Source organism: Dasypus novemcinctus, chromosome 22 (assembly GCF_030445035.2).
Source record: "Dasypus novemcinctus isolate mDasNov1 chromosome 22, mDasNov1.1.hap2, whole genome shotgun sequence".
Classification (NCBI taxonomy): domain Eukaryota; kingdom Metazoa; phylum Chordata; class Mammalia; order Cingulata; family Dasypodidae; genus Dasypus; species Dasypus novemcinctus.
Genome location: NC_080694.1, coordinates 58,681,675 through 58,704,876, shown reverse-complemented (window position 1 = coordinate 58,704,876; position 23,202 = coordinate 58,681,675). Strand labels below are relative to the sequence as shown.

Below are 23,202 nucleotides of genomic sequence, written 5' to 3'. Positions count from 1 at the left end.
TTTGCAGACAGCATATATCACACTTGGGCACACTGCTTTGTACAGCTAAGATGACTCAAAAAGGATGCAAATACTGAGTAGGGTCTAGAAAAATAAAGGACCTGTTGGAGGACCAAGCGGCAGTATAAGAAGTAGACTCCATGGTGTCATATAGAGGTGTTAGCCAGTCCAAGTAGGAGAGTCAAAGCTGAGTTCCCAGGGGTTTTGCAGCAAGGTCATGAAACCTGAAACAATGCACATACTCCATTCAGAAGGAATCTCCCAGTATATTACTGGCTCCAGGTAAAGAGCAGCATCTAACCAAGGGAGAAGAAGCTACCCAGAGCTGGAAGCTGTCATCAAGGAGCAACTTTAACAGACCAGAAGCAATCCATCATGCAATGGAAAAAAGTTCATCGAGGATCTGATTTAAGCATATCCAGAGGGCACAAGAAAATTTCATGAGCAGATGGCTGAGATCTCCATGCCATCCACTAGTGTTGCACCAATCCTAGTTCATGCTTTTTTTTGTTGTTGTTAATCCCAGTTTATGATGGAAAATGGCATGATTGAATTGCACAATCATTATTTGCAACATCAGGTGACATGATTTACTAACAGCTACTAAAAAGTCTAGATGAAAGGTCAATGGAGAACCTTATTAATGGATAACTGGAGATTAGCTGAAACCACTGATCAGTCTTACCATCACTAAGAGTGAGACAACCTGCTATCAAATTCTTTTGACAGATAGGAAAGAAATAACTAGTATCTCTCTATGGAACATTCTTACACTGAATCTAATCTGGCATCTGTGTCATAATAGCAGGTTATAGGATATAAGGGGAAAAAGAAAGATATCAGATGGCACTAAAAGGAAGAAGTGAGTCAAGTCAATGATCAGATAATCTGTAAGTAACCTTGCTTGGTTTTCTGTTTCCTAAGTATTAGGAAAGGAAAATGAGGGAAGGGGTTGTGATAGAATAAGAGACATGAGACCCACAATTGGTTGCCATATATGGAACCTGTTTAGATCCTGATTTTTTAAAAATTCCTGTATAAGAAGATAACTTTGAAGCAAGTAGTAAAATTGTTATAATGACTGATTTAGATGATATTAAATGATTATTGTTAATATATTAGGTGTAATGATGACTTAGGAACTATGTTTCGATAAACTTTTTCATCCAATAGATATTCATAGTGAACGATTTACAGGACAAATTACATTATGTCTTAGATTTGGTTAAAAATACTACAGAAAATATCAGCTGGGTATACAGAAACTTGAGCAGTAAAATATTGAGAATTTTTGAAGCTGGTTAGTGGACACTCAGTAATTTTAGTCTGTTCTCCTTTTTTGTAAATGTGGAAGTTTGCATAGTAAAATGTTAAAGTAGAAAATTAGTAAGGAGTCAAGAATCTAGAAGCGGTGATTTTGCAGAGTCTTTCAGAGTGACAGAAAGCTTTGTGGGCAGCAAACAGAAAGACGGTTCATGCTGCGTTAATCCAGGCACAGTGAGAAAAGATGGGAGTGGGAGTTTATTTAAAACGTGGATACTCAGGACCTGCTGACCTCATGCTTTCAATCAGTAAAAAGGGCCCTGATTGTGGCAAGTGTCCGAGACAACAAATAGCACAAATAGCCTGGGATATCCAGAGGACTCTCAGCAGAGCCTGCACTTCTGAAAAAGAAAAAATAGAAATGAAAAATAAGGCATCAAGTTTCCTTAGGCAAAGGAGTTAGAAGTTTTTAATATTTCTTTAAGGAGAAATAACTCGCTCCATTTATTGACAATCTGCTATGCACCACGAGTATACTGGGCACTTTAGAAACAATACGAAAAGAGAAAAGTAAAAAATGATGCTTGAATAAATTATTTACTGTGCAAAATGACCAATTTAAGGGTTTTTAGGTTCCTTACTGACGATAACATTGTTTTCAAAATTTTCCAACTTAAAGTCCTCCCAGGCACTGGTATGGGCAAGGCGCTGAGCCAGAAGAACTTACATATTATTTGCAGAAGCCCGGTACAGAGGACATAGATTTAAAAATGTTCTTCTCCCTGGGGCATTCGTGACCCTTAAGAGAGAGTGAAGAGGAAGAGTGGAAAGGAGAAGGGTAGAGAGGGGAGGGGAGGGGAGGGGAAAGGAGGGAGGGGAAAGGAGGAGAGGGAAGGGAGAAGGGGAAAGGAAAAGAGCTAATAGGACATCTATAGGGCACTTAGAAATCATAGCATTTCCTATAAGAATAGTATGGCATATCCAGAGCCATCCTCAGGGGAAAAAGTCCAGAGAAAAAGTCCTGGGAGCACGTGTGGAGTGGCATGCTCTACCTTCTAGGCCGGAAGTCCAGGGGAATCAGTTAATGCAGCCATGAAATTATCGCCAGATTCCCAGTAAGTTTCTAGTCCATCTGGGATTTTTGTCCTAGCTCTCTCTCTGAAGAGTCAAGGCAAAGTTGAAAGTAAAGTTAAAAATTAAGCTTTTAACTATTACATACTGAGGTTAAAGGATTTAGTGAAAGATAACGGGCTGGAATTAGTACCCGTGGAAACTGAATATTTTGCAAAGTGGAGAGGAAGTCTTCTCAGTAGAAGAAGGTCTCTTGTTTTCTGCCCTGAATCAGGTTAGTTTTATTCTTGTATTCTGCTTGTTAAGTGATATTTTCAATCAGTTAATTCCCCAGAGGACAGTAAAGAGCCTTCTCTGGCTAAGAGCTTTTCAAAGGAATTTAACAATTTGGGGAAATCTTTTGGAAAAAAATATGCATACCTCCCTTCAAAGATTTTTCAGAAGGAAGAGAGGAAAGAAAACTTTCCTGAGGTGGATGAGGATTGGGGAATGCGTGGATACACAAGGAAAGAGGAGAGAGAGAGAGACAGAGAGACAGAGAGACAGAAAGACAGAGAGAGACAGAGAGAGAGTGTTTGGCACTCGTATACTTACAAGTGGTGTGGTGTGTCTGTGATGTGTGTGTTGGGGGCTGTATGTGTATTTATGAGTGTAGGGCATGTGCGGGGGTATAAGTGGTAAGTGTGATGAGATGTGTGGAATGTGTACTGTGCATGTGCTGTGTGTGGTGTGATGTGTATGGTTTGTACGTGTGTGGTGCATATGTGCAGTGTGCCTGAGTGTTTGTGGTACACGTGTGTGTGCAGTGTGTGTGTGCTTTCTGTGTTGTGCATGTGTGTGATGTGTGTGCTGTGTATGTGTGTGATGTGTGTGTGCCTGGAAGTAAAGAGCAGCCTGGGCTCAGTTCCAGAGTGTGCTACTGCTCAGCGAGCTGCCTCTTGAGACACCCGTGGCCTTGCGGGCCTGCGGGCACTGCTGTCCTTAGCGGGTGAGGTCACAGGTCGAGGTCGAGGCTGCCTAGTGCCTGCTGCACTGCCCTCTCTGTTCACCTCCTGGGCTTCCCTGCTGAGCTTCCAGCTATAGGCATTTTGAGGATAAAATCTTTATTTCTCTTCTGCTTTTGAAAGATATTTTCACTGGATGTAGAATTCTGGGTTGGAAAAGGGTTTTTCTTCTTTGCTTTCTGTAGTTTTCAGTTTTCTGTGTATTTTTAATCAGCCAAAACATTTAAAAAGTGAAATATCAAAAGGAGCCCATGATGGAGGTGACTGATGGGATGAAGCAAGTTTCCCTCTGGAGCACGTCTGAATCAGGGAGGAGTGCGGGGCAGAGGAGGCACAATTCCCTCCCATGTTATGCTGATATGGATGTGTTTTGACTCTCAGTAGGTGGAGACAAGCCCTCTGGGAAGGAGAGAGCAGCTGCATCCCGTTTCCAAATGGAGGACGAGCAACCTCCCCGGAAAGGTGACACTCTGCCCATCTCACAGGGTTTCTTCTGTTCAATATAACGTCACAGAGTCCATATGAGAGGATTTTCCATGGAAATATGTCAGTGTCTTCAAAATGTTCAGGAAAGGAGGTGGGAAAAAAATCAGTCCTACTACTGTTTACATCTGGAAAAACCTAAATGAAAGTATCCATGTGCCCTAGCTCCTCAAATTTTTAAAATTTTTTTCCATGTTTGTTCACTTGTCTGTGTATCACTTGGAGGTGAATATAGAAAGAGGTAGGCTATCACCATGTCATCTGAAGCAACAGGAGACCCATCAGGGGAGGGAAATGAGGCAGAATCAATGTTCTTGAGTCCTTGCATCTTTGGATGAGAGCAGGAACCGTAGATGTTCACTGATCATCTTTAGAGAGAAACTTTTATGTTAAGCAGGGGAGGGACAATGAGGAAATACTGTTATTGACTCAGAGTTGTGTCCATGTCATTGGGAACAAAATCACAACAAAGAAAGGTGGGATAGTGGGTTGAATACTTTTGGAATTTATATAAAGGACAATAGTTTAATTTTATATTTCTTCTTCAATCAGTCTTGATATTTCATTATTTTTATATTATTAATATTCCATTTCATGTAGTTTCAAGTTTCTATATATGAAACATATATCTTTATACATAAAAATATTTCTATATATCATTGATATTTGTTTTTTTTGCAGAGCATTTCTTTCATCTTTTGGCTCTTTGGGCTTGTTCCTTTTCCAAGTTTTTGAATTTTCTCCTTACCTGATAAACATATTTGGAGATACACATTTTGCTCTAACTGAAATCCATGAGTTTCACATGTAGTGTTTTACTTTTCTCATTTCCAAGTACTTTAGAATTCCCTGTGACTTTATTTTTAACTGAAAAATTATGTAGAAGTAATTTGAGGTCTTCCTTGAGGAAGATAGAGGAAAGAAATGAACAAAAGTCAAAGGCCATCCCTAGGCAGTCACTGGGCCATGACATCCAGCCCTCCTCTGCCCACCATAAGGATTTCTTCTCCATCCCCCTCCAACTCATGGCCTTATTCTCTCTCCTAGCAGTTTTCATAGGGTGTCTGCTAGCTCTCCAGGACTATTCTCTTCCTCTTTCTTTTGGAGGGTTATGTTTTGGAATCTTTGGGGGAGGCCATACTGAATATTTGCTTGTGTCTGTGTGTCCAAATGTGATTCCATTTTAAACACAACTCCTTGGTTTGAGATATTTATAGTTAGTCCAAGTACAGTGAATTAAGGTTGCAAAGCAAAGCAAGGGCTGGCTGGTGACAAAGATTTCTCAGGGCCTTTGCTTTTTTTCCTTCTGTTCATTTGCAGGGTTCATACAGGGCAAATTATTTTACTAGTCCCTGGCAAGGTGGAGATCCTTTAGCATCAAAACTTTTGTGAGAGGATTCCAACTGAACTCTGCCATTGTCAGATCCCTAGAATTAGACTCTGATGTCCCTATGTCCTGGGAGGTAAAAAGAAAAACTTAGACAAAATGTCTTTCAAGCAAATCTGCATCCACTGCTCACCATATGTCTGAGGACCCATTTACACAAGATCCTTTCCCTGGATGTTTTATCTTTTCTGCATAATTATCCATTCTTTTGATGAAATGTGCAGTTTAAATACATCTTATCTAATATGTTTTCAATAGGTGTTCAATCCAGGAAACTAGCCCACTGGTTTCACAGGCACTAATGTTTAGGTTTCTTTTTTTTTTTTTTTCACTTTATAATATAACTGAGAAAATATTTAGAATTGTATATAGAAATCTTCCTCAACCATTTTTTATAGTTGTATATGATTAACAAGTCTTTCATTTATAGACATCTAATTTGTTTAAAATCTTTTACTACTTCAAAAACTTATACAACAAATTTGCTTAGTGATGTAAAACTAATTCATAAGATATATATATGGTAACACATTATAATGTGTATAACATTTGTAAATGTGATTTGTAAATCTAGTGAAGTTAATTTTAATTGAAACAACTAGAGGATAATCTAGGAACTGTATAATATAATATTAGGTGGCATATGAAGATTGTGGCTAATAACAAGAATACAAGAAAATCCTCTTTCATGGTGTTAAGGATATGTGATATATGGGAAAAATACATCTAATATAACTTACATATTATAGTTAGTCATATTACAATATTACAGCAAAAGTTAAGCAGGTATTATATCATTGATGAAGGTTAAAAAAAGAATATGGGAGAGAACCAGCAAGATGGTGGTGGAGTAAGGAGCTCCTAGAGTCAGTCCTGCTACAAGGCAGTTAGCAAACACCTAGTCCTCTCTAGAGTTAGCTGAAGCACCTGTTTGGGAGCTCCAGGAAGCCAGAAGAGCATCCTGCAATATCCTTGGGGGAGTAGAAGGAAGAGACTACCTGTGTGCAGAGAAGACTGTAAGTAGAGTGCACCACGCTGCGGAGGCCAGTGCCCATCCTCCACTGGAGGCAAAAGTCGCCTTGGGAGCTGTTCTGTGGCTGAATTGAAAGCTCCACTTCATCAAAACAGGGGAGGAAGAGACAGTTGGGCACTCATTTCAGCTATGATGAGAAAATTCAGTGGGCTACAGTATGATCCTTAGGACAGCTAAGGTTTGAGTCTGTCTAGGTCAGAAAGAGGCTGGGAACTGCCATCTTAACTCTGCACCTGGCACGAGGGAAAGTGGTGTGGACTGAAAATCCCATTGTTGATGGGGACTGGCTTCCTCCCATCCAGATCACATTATAGGTCTAGCCTAGGCCCCAGTGTCACCTCCAGAAGGGAGGAAACTGCAGGGACCTGCACCAGTTTCTCCAGGAACTTACCAGCCAAGCCGCAGTGACCGGTGATTGTTCTACTCCGGTGGTATGAGCCACCCCAAGAGCTGCTCTGTGAAGGAAATTGGGAGCTCCATTTCCCAGACACAGGGCAAGAGGAGTGAGTTGGTTGCCGATTTTGGCTACTGATTGGGAGACTTTGCTGGCTAAGAGATAACCCTGGGAACAGCTGGGGTGAGAACCAGCTCAAGTCAGAAAGAGGCCAGTAGTCACCATTCTGACTCTGCCCCCAGCCTGAGGGGAAGCCAGACTAACAGTTTCTTTCATGCAGATCAGCCTGCAGCCCACCTAGACTTCAGCCCCACCTCTGGCAGGGAGGAGGCTGAGGAAACCTGCATCAGCCTATACAGGTAACTGCAGGTAACTTTGGCCAGCATAGACTGAAAATCAGAAGTCTACCAGGGCAACTGCAGTCATCTTGGACCCACACTGCATAGATTGATGCCTATACCTGCAACTCCATCCCCGCACCATGCAGGGGAGAATAGGGCTTGAAGTTTCATCAGTCTTTCTGGGCAAACAAGGTCTAGGCCTGCATGTGGATTATTCCATATAGCTGTAACACTGTCCCTACCCTTGGCAAAGGAAAAAGTTGGAAGAAGCTGCATTGGTCCCTGGTGCAATGAGGGCAGCTCGAGCCTCCACAGCTTGCAGCACCAACTACCTGCTTGACTCCTACTGCATAACCAGCATGGTAGAAACCATAGGAAGCCCTAAACTAAAGAGAAAAACTGCACCTAGAAAAATTACTCTAGTATGCCAGATGCAAAGACACCAACAAAAATTATAATCCCACCAAGAAAGAGGAAGCTATGGTCCAGGTAGAGGAACAAGATAAGCCTCCAGATGTCATAAAGGAGTTGAGACAACTAATTATAGATGTTCAAACAAATCTCCTTAATAAATTCAATGAGATGGCTAAAGAGATTAAGGATACTAAGAAGACATTGGATGAGCACAAAGAAAAATTTGAAAGCATACATAGAAATATAGGAGATCTTATGGGAATGAAAGGTGCAATAAATGAAATTGTAAAATTATTGGAATCATATAGTAGCAGATTTGAGGAGGCAGAAGAAAGGATTGGTGAGCTGGAAGACATGGCCTAAGAAAGTGAGCATACAAAATAAGAAATGAAGAAAAGAATGGAAAAATTTGAACAAGGTCTCAGGGAACTAAATGATGGCAAAAGGCATGCAAACATTTGTGGCATGGGGGTCCTAGAAGGAGAAGAGAAGGGAAAAGGGACAGAAGGAATATTTAAAGAAATCATGGTAGAAAATTTCCCAACCCTATTGAAAGATGTAGATATCCCTGTCCAAGAAGCACAATGTTCTCCCACCCAAAAAAATCCAAATAGACCAACTCTGAGACGCATACTCATCAGAATGTCAAATGCCAAAAACAAAGAAAGAATTCTGAGAGCAGCAAGAGAAAAGCAATGCATAACATATAGGTGATATCCAATAAGATTAAGTGCTGATTTTGTACCAGAAACCATGGAGGCAAGAAGACAGTGGTCTGATATATTTAAGATACTACAAGAGGAAAACTTCCAGCCAAGAATCTTATATCCAGCAAAACTGTCTTTCAAAAATGAGAGTGAGATTAGAATATTCACAGATAAATAGAAACTGAGAGAATTTCTAAGCAAGAGACCAGAATTTCAGGAAATAGTAAAGGGTGTGCTAGAGCCTGAAAGGAAAATACAGGAGACGGGTCTGGAAGAAAGTCTAGAAATGAAGATTATATAAAAGTAACTAAAAGTGTCAAAAGAGTGGTGAAAATAAAATGACAGATAAAACTCAAATAGTCATGAGTAAACTTAACCAATGATGTAAAGCAGTGCAACTCAATGTTAAAACAAATCATAAAAGCCCTAAATAACTGGAAGAACATTCCGTGTGCATGGATTGGAAGACTAAATGTCATTGAGATGTCAGTTCTACTCAAATTGATATGCAGATTTGATGCAATCCCGGTAAAAATTCCACCAGCATTAAAGAAAAAATTGAAAACATGATCACTAAATTTATTTGGAAGGGTAAGGAGTCCTGAATAGCCAGAAACATCATTAAAAGGAAAAGTGAACCCTCATCCCCAGACTTTGAATCACTATACCTACCTATAGTGGTAAAAACAGCATGGTAGTGGTCTAAAGATAGAAACAACAGACCAATGGAACCAAATTGATGGTTCAGAAACAGACCCTCACAGGTATGGTCAAGTGATTTCTGACTAACCTGTCAAATTCACACAGTTCGGGCAGAACAATCCATTCAACAAATGGTGCTGAAAGAATGGGACATCCATAGCTGAAAGAAGGAAAGAGGACCCCTATCTCACACCTTATCCAAAAACTAACTCAAAATGGGTCAAAAAACTAAAAATAAAAGCAAGAACCATAAAACTTCTAGAGAAATTATTGGAAAATATCTTCAAGACCTGGTGGTAGGTGGTGGATTCTTAAAGAAGATAAGAGGAGGACTGAGTGGATTACTGATATTTAATGTATGTAGAACATTTAATTAGCTTTACTGTAAAAGTGTGGAAATATATAGAGTGGATGGTAACACACAGTGAGTAACAGGCAGTTTATAAATGGGGATATGATTGAAAATGGTAGTCTAGTTATGTAAATGCCAATTGACAGAATGCTTGAGAATAATCTAGGAACTGGATAGCACAGTGAACCTAGAGGTGGGTGAGGATTGTGCTTGATGTTACAGATGCAAGAGTGTCCTCTGTTAGCTCGAACAAATGTATATCACTACTGCAGGGTGTTGGGAATGTGGAGAAGCATGGGAAAAATAAAGCTGAGTGATCTATGGACTGTGGTTAGCAGTAATAATATAATATACTTGCATCTACACAAAAGATGTACTGTGTTGATACTGAGGCAGTAAGGAAAATGTGAGTCACATGGCAATAATCAGATGACATTGTCTTTATCTGTAGCAAATGACATCACATTGTGGTGTGTTGATGGAGGGTTGTTGTTTGGGAATTCTGCATATGTGCATGATTGTTTTATAAGTTTACAACTTCTGTCATAAAAAATATATTTAAAAATAATAGTAGGTTGGGTTGGGGGAAAAACACACCAAATGTATGATAAGATCTATGATTAGTAGTAAGATTTTGACAATGTTCTTTCATAGTTTGTAGCAGACATCTCATGACAATGCAAGGTGTTGGTTGAGGGTTGATGTATGGGATTCCTGCATGATGTTATACATGTTTGCTTTGTAAGTTTACAACTTTTACTATACACTTAATTGTTTATATGTGTTCATATATAAATGATATAAAGATAATAATAATCAGATTGGTTAGGGGAAAATACTTTGTTTAGTAGTAATATTTTGACAATGCTCTTCAATCATTAGTTAAAAAGGTTTAAAAACAATGCAAGTTATTGTTGGTAGGATGAGATGTTTTATGTTTGATGTTACATATTTTTGTTTTGCAAGTTCACAACTATTATACATTTATTGTTTATATATGTTTATGTGTGAGTGATATATTTCAATAAATTTTTTAAAAATCATAAAAAATGGGATTGAGTTGTATGAGATGTGAATATGATCAGGCTTTTTTTTTCAGTTTCTTCATTAACAAGATGAGCTTGGTCATGTCATGCATAAAAAAGAAGAAATATGTAAACTTTCAGTTCAACAGAAACAGAAATAAAATATCCACAAATCATAGAAGACAAAATATAACAGGCAATAAGAAATCACACATAAAGATATTAGTAAAACAACCTTAGCGATTTACAAAAAACATGAAAAAACACTCTAAAACAATGTTGGTGTTATCCCAGGAATGAAAGAGCTGTGTGCTATTAGGAAATATATATATATGCCATTAAATACAATTAAATAAAAGAGGAAAATTTTGTGTTCATCTCAATAAACATGGAAAAATCTTTTTATCAAATGAAATGTTCATTCACAAAAAATCCTCATTAACTATGAATGTGTGGTAGGCAGAAATCTAAGATGACCCCCCCAAGGTTCCCAACCCCCGAGGTGCTCAGGGTAGAACTAAGTGTGCGGAGAGTAGAGCTGGAACCCCAGAGAATGGATCCAAGAGCCACAAAGGGTTAGTTCCAGGCCCCAAGAAAAATGGAATATTGGTGTGGCTAGACTTCAAAACTCTTACAGATTAGTGACCATTTTATCTCCCTTTCCCCACATTTTAAAGTAGAATGTCTGTTTTAGCCAGGGTTTCTCAGGTTTCTCAGGAGATATCTGTAAATATATAAGATTGTATAAAATTGTCTTATGCGCCCATGAGGATGCACTAGTCCAAATTCTACAAGGCAGGTAGCAAACCAGGGATTCCTCAATGAGTTCCCCAGGAGAACTGGTTGTCTGAAGTAGAGACAGGGATTCTCTCTCTGAATGCTGAAATCACTTCTCCTTTTAAGGTCTTCATCTGATTGAATAAGTCGTCACTCATTGCTGAAGGCAGTCTCCTCAGTTGATTGTAGATGTAATGAGCAATATGCATTCAACTCAGTGATGATTAAAGTCCATGAAATGCCCTTGTATTACAATTAGACCAGTGCTTGCTTGACCAAAAAACTGGGCAGCATTACCTGGCTGAGTTGACACATTAGACTAACCATCACAGTCCACCTCCTGTCAACTTGGCAGCCATACACATGTCTTTTAACTGTACTTAATGTCTAAATTTAAAAAAAGACACACATATATATATATATATATATACAAATATACACACACATATACACATACTTATTTTGAATAACTATACTTAACTGTCTTGAATATAACCAGAAATGGAGTAAATCACCCCAGAATACTGTACAAGTCCTTGTTCAATATTCACATTTAAATTTATGTCAGAAGTTAAGGGAAATAGATAGGGAAGTAAACAAAGATATTCATTTTATGACCATACCCAAACACACTCAAAACAAACCAAGGAAGACCTCTTCGTGACCGTTACAGTCTTCATTTCTGTAACTGATTGTGACAGTTTGACATTATTTTATGAATCTAAAAAGGGGATTATGTTTGCAAACTAATCTAGACCTCTGGGTGTGATACCCTTTGATTGCATTAAATTCTGCTGAGGTGTCTTTGAATAGATTACCTGTTAAGATAGAGTCAGGGCTTTTTGATTTGACTACATCAGTGAGTGTGACTCAGGTTCAGTCCCCACCATCTTGCTGTTTCTGATATAAATGGACATTCATTCAAGAAGACACATCCCATGGCCCACTGGGTGGACTGTGGGAGAGTGTGGGCTATGATGTGGACCATTGACCATGAGGTGCAGTAGTGCTCAGAGATGTATTCACCAAATGCAATGAATGTCTCATGATGATTGGAGGAGGTTGTTGTTATGGGGGGAGGAGTGGGGTGAGGGGGGTGGGGGGTATATGGGAACCTCATACTTTTTTAATGTAACATTAAAAAAATAAAGACAAAAATATTAAAAAAGAAAAAAGAAGACACATGGAAGAGAGGTCTCTCATTTTTTGATATTTCCATGTGGCAGAAAGGAGAAGGCTCAAACAGCTAAAGCCCCAGGGAGAGGTGAACATTTTTGCCTGTTGGTTGATAGCTGAGACTGATATAGGAGGCTTGGAAAGAAACAAGCTCTATGCCAGGAGAGGACTTCACTTAACCACCAGGCCCCAAGAGACTAGGCCCAATGAGCCTCAGAAGGAAAAGGAAACCCAGAGGGGAAGGCAGAGATCAGCCAGAGATAGGCAGCAATATTGTGTCAACTTGTGGGAACTGACTTTGCTGAGAAAGTAACCTTGAAGTGAACATTTTACAGTCCTGTAAGTGTAAGCTTTTATCCCAAATAAATACCTTTTATAAACGCCAACAGAATTCTTCTACTTTGCACTGGCACTCATTTTGCTGACTATACACTGGGTCATGTGGTGGAAATTTAAATTTATCAATACATTCTCCCTTTGCTCAATTGCTGTTCCCTTTACCTCAGCAAGTACCTCAGCTGACCATGATTCTTTGCCTTGTGGTTTGACCCAAACCTTCATTCGTGAAGATTCTGGGCCATTATTATTCCTGCCTGGATTAGGTTGTTGCAGTTTTCCGTTGAGTTTAATCACAGGGTGTGGTAGTACTAAAAGATGCCTAAGGAGATTTCCTGAGTCCTTGGATGGGGTAAACTTATTTTATATGTAGGACACACATAAATCTTTGGGCCAGAGGGTGGACTTTGGTAGGCGGAATTCTATGATTGAGGCCCCCTTGTTGCCTATCTCCTGGACATATACCTCCCCGCAGTTATTTAATCAAACATAATCTAGTAGCTGTTTGAAAGGATTTTTCAGATGTAATTACAATTTCAAATTAATTGTCTATAAAATAGGGAAATTATCCAAATGGGGCTGCTCTAATCACATAGGCTCATTTAATATGGATGTAGAAGAGAAAAAGAGAGAGAAACTAGCAAGTTTTGATGCTTGAGAGGGATTCAGCATAAGGGAGATTCTCTATTGGTAGCTTTGGAGAAAGAGGTGGCCCCCCAAAGAGTAATATCAACAGCCTCTACTTGCTGAGAGTAGCCCTTTGAATGACATTCATCAGGGAAATAGAGACCCTAGTCCTACATTCACAGGAAAATGAATTCTGTGGATAATATGAATCACCTTGGAAATGGATCTTCACTAGAGTATACAGATGAGAACTTACCATGGATCATTCCTTGATTCCAACCATTGAGGCACTGAACAGAGTCCTAGCCATGCCATGCCTAGATCTGACCTACAGAACTGTGAGATTATAAATGGATATATAGGTGCTGTTTTAATTCACTACATTTGTGGTAAATTTTTACACAAAAATAGAAAAGTAATAAACTTTGTGAAGCTTGTGACATAAAAACCTTCACATACAGTATCTGAAATGTAGAAACATTAGAAGCAGTTGGAATAAAATCAGGAACAATGGTATAAAATCAGGGATGCTCAGTGAAATCAATAACGCATTGGTAGTTCTGTTTCAATGTGAAAATGAAATTCAAGATATATGGAAATGAAAATAAGAAAATAGAAATCATCATTATTTTCACACTGCCTACATAGTAAACCTCCTCAAATTAACAGATATATTTTTAGAAGTAATAATAAGATTGGTATTGTCTGCATATGCCATCAATATTCAAAAGTCAACTTTATTTCTCTATGCCAGGCATTCAGTCTCAAAATGTAATCAAAAAGGCCACAAATTGCCCTTCATTCAGTTGTAACAATACAACTTCCCACTTCTTTGTTGCTTTCCTGACAACAAATGTGCTGTTAACTTTTGGATCTATGCCTATCTTATATGTGCTCCTAATTTCTCAATCTATTTTTAATTTTTTGAGGTTTAATTACATACAAAAAAAAGCACATGTCTTGGGTGTACATTTTGCTGTGTTTCAACAAACCTATGCATGGGTGAATAACCAAACCCAGAGAATATTGCATCATTTAAAATGCCCCTTCTTGCCCCTTTCCAGTCTATTCCCTATTCTCCCAGAAAGAAGCACGATTCTATTACCTAGCAGCATAGAGTCATTGTGACTGTTTTTGAACTCTGTAAGAATGGATTCATGTAACATATATGCTTTGGTGTCTAGCTTCTTTAGCTGAGCATATTTTTGTTGAGATTCATTGAGATTCATCCAGATGCCTTTTTATCCCTGATTACCCCCATTGCATTAATAAATCACAATAAGGTTATCCATTCCAAACATTCTCTTGGATAAAACTCTTATGAACATTTCTGCAAAGTCTTGTGTAGTTGTATATATTATTTCTTTTGGGAAAATGCCGTTTTTTCAAAAGACTTTACTTCCCCTTGACATAGCTTTAGTGCCTTTATTCAGAAGCATTTGACTATATGTATACATCTCTTTCTGGACTCTACTTTCATCAAGTGTTGAATTTGTCTGAAGTTACACCAAGACTATACTAATGATTACTCTAGCTTTATACTACATCCATATGTAGGTACACGTTTAAAATTTTTTTTTTCAATGCGCATATAAGTGTTTCTCAAATAGAGCTTTCCCGTAAATTTGTAGAATGGAAATGGCTTCTGGAGAATAAATTTCTTTGTTGTTAGTAATGGAACATATATTCAAGGGTAATCTGGGACATTTATAAAGTATCACTTTAAAATAGACATGAGAGAGAAAAGTGGAGAACTGGCTTGATTTTCTGGGGCATTTGAGTTGGGATTATATTTTAGCAACTAAGATCAGTCAAACGTATTCCTGTTTTTACCATAGTTTCTGAAAATTCATTGAGTACAATACTGTTTGAATTCCTACATAGTGCTCCAAATTCTGAGTGACCTTTCTTAAAACTGAAGTGTGTCTTGAATTTGGTTGGGATAACTATTGCTGTTTCTCATTGTTTTGTCCAGTTCCTGGTTTCTGCTCCGTCCGTTATGGTTTATCCTTTCTCCTGCACTTCTGCAATGTCGTGATAATGGCACAGAACATGTCTGTGAGCCTCACGATGGTGGTGATGGTGAACCGCACGGAGCCACACAGTGTGACCAACCTCTCTGCAAACCAGCTCCCAGCTCATGTAAAGGTATCTCAAAAATATTATCCACAGTCACAAATTTAAAATCCTGTTGTGCTAATTTGTGCATGTTTGAATGTTACATTTGACATAAGAAAATTACAATTAGAAAAATAATATCAAGCCTTGATTTGCTTTGCTCTAAGAAGCCTAAATAAATATGACCCATGATTAAAATATGCCACAATATTTGTGAAAGGCTTTGTTATGTGACTCCTTCTGTATCAAAAAGAATAAATTCCAAGAGTTAGTGCTACTTTAGAATTGAGAAGCTTAAGGAAGAGGAAAAATGGAAAGTATTTTAAGCCAGAAGTGGAAGTTAAAGATTCATTCTCTTTTTTTTAAAACATTTTTTTAATGTTACTTTAAAAAAATATGAGGTCCCCATATAGTCCCCACCCCCCTCACCCCACTCCTCCCACATCAACAACCTCTTTCATTATCATGGGACATTCATTGCACTTGGGAGCACTGCTGCACCACATGGATAGTGATTTACGTTTAGTTTACACTCTCACCCAATCCACCCAGTGGGCCATGGCAGGACCTACAATGTCCAGCAACTGTCCCTGCAGTACCACCCAGGACAACTCCAAGTCCTGAAAATGCCCCCACATCATATCTCTTCTTCTCTCAACCTACCCTCAGCAGCTACCATGGCCACTTTCTCCACATTAATGCTACATTTCCTCCCATTACTAATCACAATAGTTCCAGAATATGGTATCAGTAAGTCCACTCTAATCCATACTCTATTTCTCCATCCTGTGGGCCCTGGGATGGTTATGTTCACTCCACCTCTATATCAAGAGGGGGCTTAGATTTCACATGGATGATGGGTGCAATTCTCCTGCTTGCAGTTGTAGGCCCTCTTGACTCCCTGGTGTGGTGGTTGACCTTCTTCACCTCCCTGTTAGCTAGCTGGAGTAAGTTCATTAAACCAGAGGGTAGGAGTTGCACTTATGTTGAGGCTCAGAGCCTGGCTATCACATGGACAGTTCAGAGATTCAGGTCTCCTGAGCATACACCAAACCCCAGCACCATCCACAGGTCTGGTAAAAGTAACAGGAGAGACTGTGGACAAAGATCACATCTGAGTTCAACTCCATCACACTCAGAAGCACAAACTCCAACGTAGGGCCAACTGGCATGGCATTGAACTCCATCTGCCATGATCATAGAACCTGTGGGTCTCTGTAGCCTTCAGAAGACCAATACCTGGGCTTGCATCTACTTTGGCTGTCTCTGGGACCCAGCTGAGGTGTGTGTAAGAGCATCCCCTCTGATGACCTCCTGACTCTTTTTTGGAGACTCATAGCCATATAAACTCATTTGTCCTTTCCATTTCCCTCTTTTATTCAGGGACAAAAAGTTTTTTGACACCTTATATTACATGTAGGCTGAGATATTCTGCTGGTCTGAGTTGACTCTTTTATTCAAGGTAGTTTTCTAGTTACATCATCAGCTGGTACTTTGTAGTAATCCCTCAGCACCAGGGAGGCTCATACCCGGGAGTCATGTCCCATGCTAGGGGGAGCATAATGCATTTACATGCTGAGTTTGGCTTCGAGACTGGCCACATTTGAGCAACATGGAGTTTCTCAGGAGGTAACTCTTAGGTACCCTGTCTCTCTAGGCCTAGTTCTTATTTCAGGCACACAGGCTCACAATCATAATCATTAGTATCAAGGGCTTGTTGTTGAGCCATCCTTCTTTATTGGTCTTAGCTATTGCATTTGGGGGATTGTAGCTGTTCCATTGGGGAATGTGATAGAACGCCCCCCCCCCCCGCCCCCCCCTCCCCCTGGCTAGGAACTCAGCACTCCCTCAGTTGTCATTTTTAACTGCAACCACTATGAAAATATCCAAACATTTTTATGTACCCTGTATACATGCCCTGGAGAACTCCCTTCCAATCATATGCCCCCTATCAATAACACCCCACATCAGTATTCTTCTTTTTATTTAAGCTTTAAAATATGCAAGGTTATTTACATGTTTCATTAATTTCTTCTCTGGAAGGTAATGTGTTATTACTCATCAGAAAATGTTGGTACTGGATGAAATGGAAATGGGTGGAAGGAATTTTTTTTCATGCTCTTCCTGTATTTCATTATAAATATAATGGCAAAGATTAACATATTTTCTTATTTTTACACCTTTTGCCTTTCAAAATAACATAGTAGATGGGATGTGCTACATCTCTGTTTTGTTTGTTTTTGTATTATAGAAAAATGCTTTTACACTTTCACTCCCAATTATTACATAAGAGGTGATCTAAGAGCTTATATTACATCATACTTTCTATCCCTTTTTACATTCCACTTTTTCTTAGCTGTTTCATTTTTACATTGTAAAAGCATATATTAGTAATTACACTAATTCTATTACCTTTCTCCCACTATAATTTTAGTCTTAGTTCTATAGGTAAACGTATTCCTTTCTTCCCATCTTCAGTTCTTTAGGTGATGTCCTAATCATGTCTTTGTTGACTAAAGTTTGACCTTTAGAAATTCCTTAGGAAATACTAGTGGGCACAATATTGATTATGCATATTAGACCTTGATAGTTAAAGGACAACGTGGCTGGAAAGAAAATCTTAGGCTTCTGAACAGTTTCCCTGAGTTACTTGAAGGTGTTACTGGGCTATTTGTGTTGCTCCACTGTTTTCTGACAGTGAATTTTGCCATTAAGAATTCTCATGCCAATTGATTTTTTCCCTCAAGTGTGTTTTGGTCTTTTGAGTTTACTAAGTTATATTGTGTAGGTCAATCTTCTGAGGTTCCTGGGAATAATCCATCCAGGCTCCCAATTTCTTCTCCTATGTGAGCCTATGAAACTAAAAAAGACAAGTTCTATGCCCACAACACTCCCAACACAGAAGGATGGGACAAACATAGGACAATAGCTATAGACATATGACTTCAAAAAGGAGGAAGATCGAGAATAAAAGAGGAGTTTGTCTCTTCCAAATATAAAGTTTTTCCATCTCTGGATACAATGAACTAACTGGGACTGGATTATTTCCCACACTAAACATCCAAGAAATAAGTAAAATTTATGATAGGATGGTATTCAAGGTACTGGATATTATTTAATAAAGAATAGTAATCTCTGAGAAAATGGAAACACATGAGGCCAGCTCTAGGATGGCCCCAGCTTATTATTTTGAGAGAGTTTCCAGATCATAACCAAAAGAGGTGGTGCCCAAGCAGAACCCACCTGCATCCCTGCTTAGAGGTTTGGAGCTGAGAGCCCAGGGAGGCCAAGGCAGCTAGGATTTGCAGGACAGGATACACTGGAGAGTAAATACCTCTCTAGACAGAGAGCCCTGAACATTTGTAGAGGGTGTCATAGAATGTTCAACAGAACATGAATCAACATATGCATAAGAGGAATCTCTGACACTGAGGAAAGATCAAAACACAATGATTAGATGGAGAGTAACCAGTGCTCCCACAGAGCTGGGAGTATTACCAGTCCCTCAGCCACTTTGAAAAAGCTACTGATTCATAGGGCACTGTGTATAATACTCAGAAGGGCCATACTCACTAGTGGAGAATTAGTAGTTCTAGAATAAGAACTCCATCAGATTCACCTAATAAAGACACAAAAGAACCAAACTATTTCAATGTAGCTTAACTGAATCACAGAAAATAAAAATCATAAGAATACATAGAAGAATGCAAAGGTATTCAGCATCCACCAAGAGAAAATTCACAATGTCTAGAATTTAATAACAATGTTTTCAGGCCTGTAATGTGGAAAAACACAATCCATAATGAGGAGAAAGCCCAATCTATTGAAACTCACTTAGAACAAATGCAAAAACTAAGAAGAAGCAATAAAATACCTTTAAAAAAGAACTACATTCAATGTTGAAAGACAGAAACTTTCTCTAGGTTCAGGAATAAGAAAAGGGTGCCTGTTTTTACCACTAACATTCAATATTGGAGTGGAAGGCCTAGCCAGAGGAATTGGAAAAATAAATAAATACAAGGCATCTGAATTTGAAAGGCAGAATTAATACTATCTTTATACACAGGTGTCATGATCCTACATATAGAAAACTAAAAATCCTAAAAGATCCACAAGAATACTATTAAAGCAAATAAACAAATTCAGCAAAGTTGCAAGGTAAATGATTTATATTCAAAACTCAGTTGTGTTTCTGTACACCAACAATGAACAATCTGCAGTGGAAATTAAGAAAACAATTCATTTATTATAGCATCTCAAAGAAGAAAATACTTAAATATAAATTTTACCACAGAGGCAAAGGCTTGTATAATTACAACCGAAAATCTGTTGAAAAAAATTAAAGAAGACCTAAAGAAATAGAAAGTCATCCATATGGAAGGAAAGATATCATTAAGATGTCAATACTACACAAATCTATCTGCAGATTCAATACAATCTCAATAAATATTCTAGCAGCATTTTTGTAAAAATGGAAAAGATGACCATTTAATTCATAAGGAATTGTAAGGAACCCTGAATAGTCAAGACAATCTTGAAAAATGAGAAGTAAGAAGGTCTCTGTGATTTCGAATTTGCTACAAAGCCATATAATCAAGAGTGTGGTTGTTGCATAAGGATATATATAGAGAGAACAATAGAATAGAATTGAGAATTTATAAATGAATCCTTACAGCCGTTAGCCAACTGTTTTTCAACAGGACCAGGGAAAGGGAAAGAATAGTCTATCCCAAATAAATACTCTTTATAAAAGCCAACTGACTTCTGGTATTTTGCATCAGCACCCCTTTGGCTGACCTATACACTTGTAAATCTTTGAAAATGAATAGAAATATTTAAAGTATATCAGGGTGTTGTAACTAGCTGTGTTGTTGTATGGATATAACAGTAGCTGAAATGGATAGTCCATGTCATGTGTATTATTACTAAAAGGAAAGCTAAAAACTGTAACACAGGACTGTACAATATAGTAAAATGTCATGTAAAACACGAATTTGGATGATATTGCATATATAGGACTGTTTTTACAAAATAAAACTACAAATATACTAAGGAGAAGGTAAAAGAAGAGGAGCTTTGCAGGCACGGAAGCATAGATAGATTGAGAGTTAATGAGTTTTGTTTGTTTTTTGTTTATTATTATTATTGGAATAAAGAAAGTGCCTAAAAATGATTGAAATGATGAATGTGCAAATATGTGATTGCACCCAGTGCATTTGCTGTTTATTTTAGGGTGGGTTTGTGCTTTGTTAGTGAGTATCAATGGGATTGATTTATTGAGGAAAAAAAGGAGGGGCAAGAAGAAAAAGAAAAAAAATATGCTCAACAGCATTTTTTTGCATCAGGGAATTCAAATCCAAACCACAATAACATAGCATTTCACATTCACTAGGATGGCTATTATTTGAAAAACGGAAAATAACTTTTGAGGAAGATATGGAGAAATTGGAACCCTTGTACATTGTTGGTGGGAATGCAAAATGGTGCAGGCAATGTGCAAAACAGGGCCCTGGTTTGGCAAAAAGTCACATATAGAATTAGCATATGATCTGCAAAACAAATGGAAAAAAAGCCCATGAAAAAGTTTCAGTATCACTAGCTATTAGGGAAATACAAATCAAAACAACAATGAAATATCATCTCATACCTCATAGAATGGCCATTATTTAAAAACAAAATCAATAACCTACATGTGCTGGAGAGGATGTGGAGAAATAGTAACGTGTCTTCATTGTTGGTGGGAAAGTAGAATGGTGCGACCTCTAAGCAAGACAGTTTGGCTATTTCTCATAAAGCTAAATTTAGAACTGCCATAAGATGTGGCAGTCCTTCTACTAGGAATACATCCAGAAAAACTGAAAAAGGGGGCACAAAAAGACATTTCCACACTGATGTTCAGAGCGAAATTATTCACTATTGCTATAAGTTGGAAACAACACAACTGTCCATCAACTGATGAATAGACGAACAAAATGTGGTCTGCACATACGATGGAATGTTATGTTGCTGAAAGAAGAATGAAGTTGGGACTTTTATGGCAGCATGGATAAACCTTGAGGACATTATGCTGAGTGAAATAAGGTAGACACAAAATAGCAAATATTGATGGTCTAGCTAAAATAACCTAAATACAAAGAATAAACACATGAAGTTAAAATCTAGAGTATAGGTAACTAGGAGATAAGATGAAGGCTGAGAAGGGGTACTGATGTTAATATACATAGAGCTTTTAATTGTCTTGATTGTAAAAGTGTGGTAATGAGTAGAGCTGATGGTAACACATTAGCGTGGATATAACACTGGAATGTGATTGTGGCTGTAAGGGGATGTCTAAGGATGTAAATGTCATTTGAAAGAAAGCTAAAGGAATCAATTTAGGGACTGAGTAACATAGTGAACCCATAGGTAGATGAGAATTGTGGTTAATAGTACATATACAAGAACGTTCTTCTATAAACTAAAACAATGTATGTCACTATTACAAAGTTGTAAGAATATAGTGATGCTAGAGAAAATACAATTAATGTAACTTATGGACTATAGTTGACAGTAATGTAATCTTCATGCTTCAATGTTAAAAAGTTACTCTATCAGTACTAATGACCAATAATAGGAGGGTAATAATTTTTTTTCTTTAACTAAGGAAAACATTCATTTCAAAAATATATTGAGACAATGACTGAAGATATCTGTGATGAAAGTAAGAGTCACTGAATGTATACTTTGGAAGGATAGTACAAGGCATGGGATTGTGTAAGACAGTGAACCATGTAGTGGATGGTGGACTGGGTTAACAGTACAAACATGAGAGCATTCTCTAAGGAACTATAACAAAAATAAACTATTAATATATGGTATTAATAATAGGGGTTATGAAAAAATATGCCAAGTGCAAGCTAAGGACCATATTAGAAGTTATATTTTGATGATGTCTTTCACTAAATTGTAGCAAATTTCCTACAACTATGCAAGGGGTGATGTATGGGAATTCTGCATGTTATGCATGACTGTTCTGTAAGCTCACAACTTCCTTAACAAATTTTTAAAATGTAATTGTAATCCCTTGGGAAACCACTAAGCTGATTTAAAAGTACAAATGCTACATCAAGAGAGGAGATAAAATTAAATGAAATAAAATGCTCAATTACAATCAGAGAAGAAGGAAAAAAAGTTAAAAATGGAAACAAAGAACAGAAGCCACAAATGGCAAACCATTTCCAAGATGATAGATTTTAATCCAACTATGTCTATAATCACTTCAAATATGAAGTGAAATGATTAACAACAGTGTCACAGAGATGGGAGAGAAACATGGGAATACTTGGTTCTAAGGCAACTGCACTACACATGAAGTAACCTAGGGTTATTTGAAGGTGGATAAACACACCGTTAAAAGACAGATGATCCAAACGGCACTAAAAAAAAAAAACAAGAAAAAAACAAAAACAAGATCCCCAAAAGACACTCTCTACAAGAAACCCTCAAATATAAAGATGAATGTAAGGTAAAAGGAATGAGTGGGGATGAAGAAAAATATACCATGTGTGATGGTTTGGAGTTAGATACCCCCCAAAATTGTTCTTAGACTTTGTCCACTCCTGTGAGAGGAAACTCTCTTATAAAAGACCCCGTGAGGAGGAGGTTACTTTGGTTAAGGTGAGGCCCAGCTGAGCCAGGGCTAGTTTTAAACCTACTAATAGAAATACAGAAAAATGTCAGCTCATACTACTGCAAAATCTAAGAACACTGCCAAGAGAGTGAAAAGACAAGTCAGAGACTGGGATAAAATATTTGCCAAGTATGCCTGATGAAGGACTTTTATCAAAACTCAATAAAAGAAAAACAAACAATGTAAGGAAAAAAACAGGCAAAAGACCTAAACATATAAACTTCACCAAAGAAAATACTGAACATGGCAAATACTCACAGGAAAAGATGTTGAATATGATTCCTCTTTAGGTTCAAGCACAGCAAAACCACATAGATACATTA

At 37.9% G+C, this 23,202-nt stretch overlaps 1 protein-coding gene across 10 annotated transcripts in view; it reads left to right on the top strand.

Moving 5' to 3' along the window:
• Positions 1–660: 660 nt before the first annotated feature.
• Positions 661–23,202, top strand: part of LOC101422437 (sodium-dependent phosphate transport protein 1-like) — a 47,498-nt gene continuing 24,956 nt past the window's right edge. For 7 of the 10 annotated variants that reach the window (XM_004463481.4, XM_004463482.4, XM_004463480.3 and 4 more), the window contains exons 1-3: positions 662–890; positions 3,720–3,800; positions 15,068–15,240. In XM_004463481.4, coding sequence (XP_004463538.2) covers positions 3,773–3,800; positions 15,068–15,240 — 201 coding nt within the window. In that variant the 5' untranslated portion in view covers positions 662–890; positions 3,720–3,772. The other 3 variants (XM_071211002.1, XM_071211000.1, XM_071211001.1) reach the window with 3 other exon arrangements.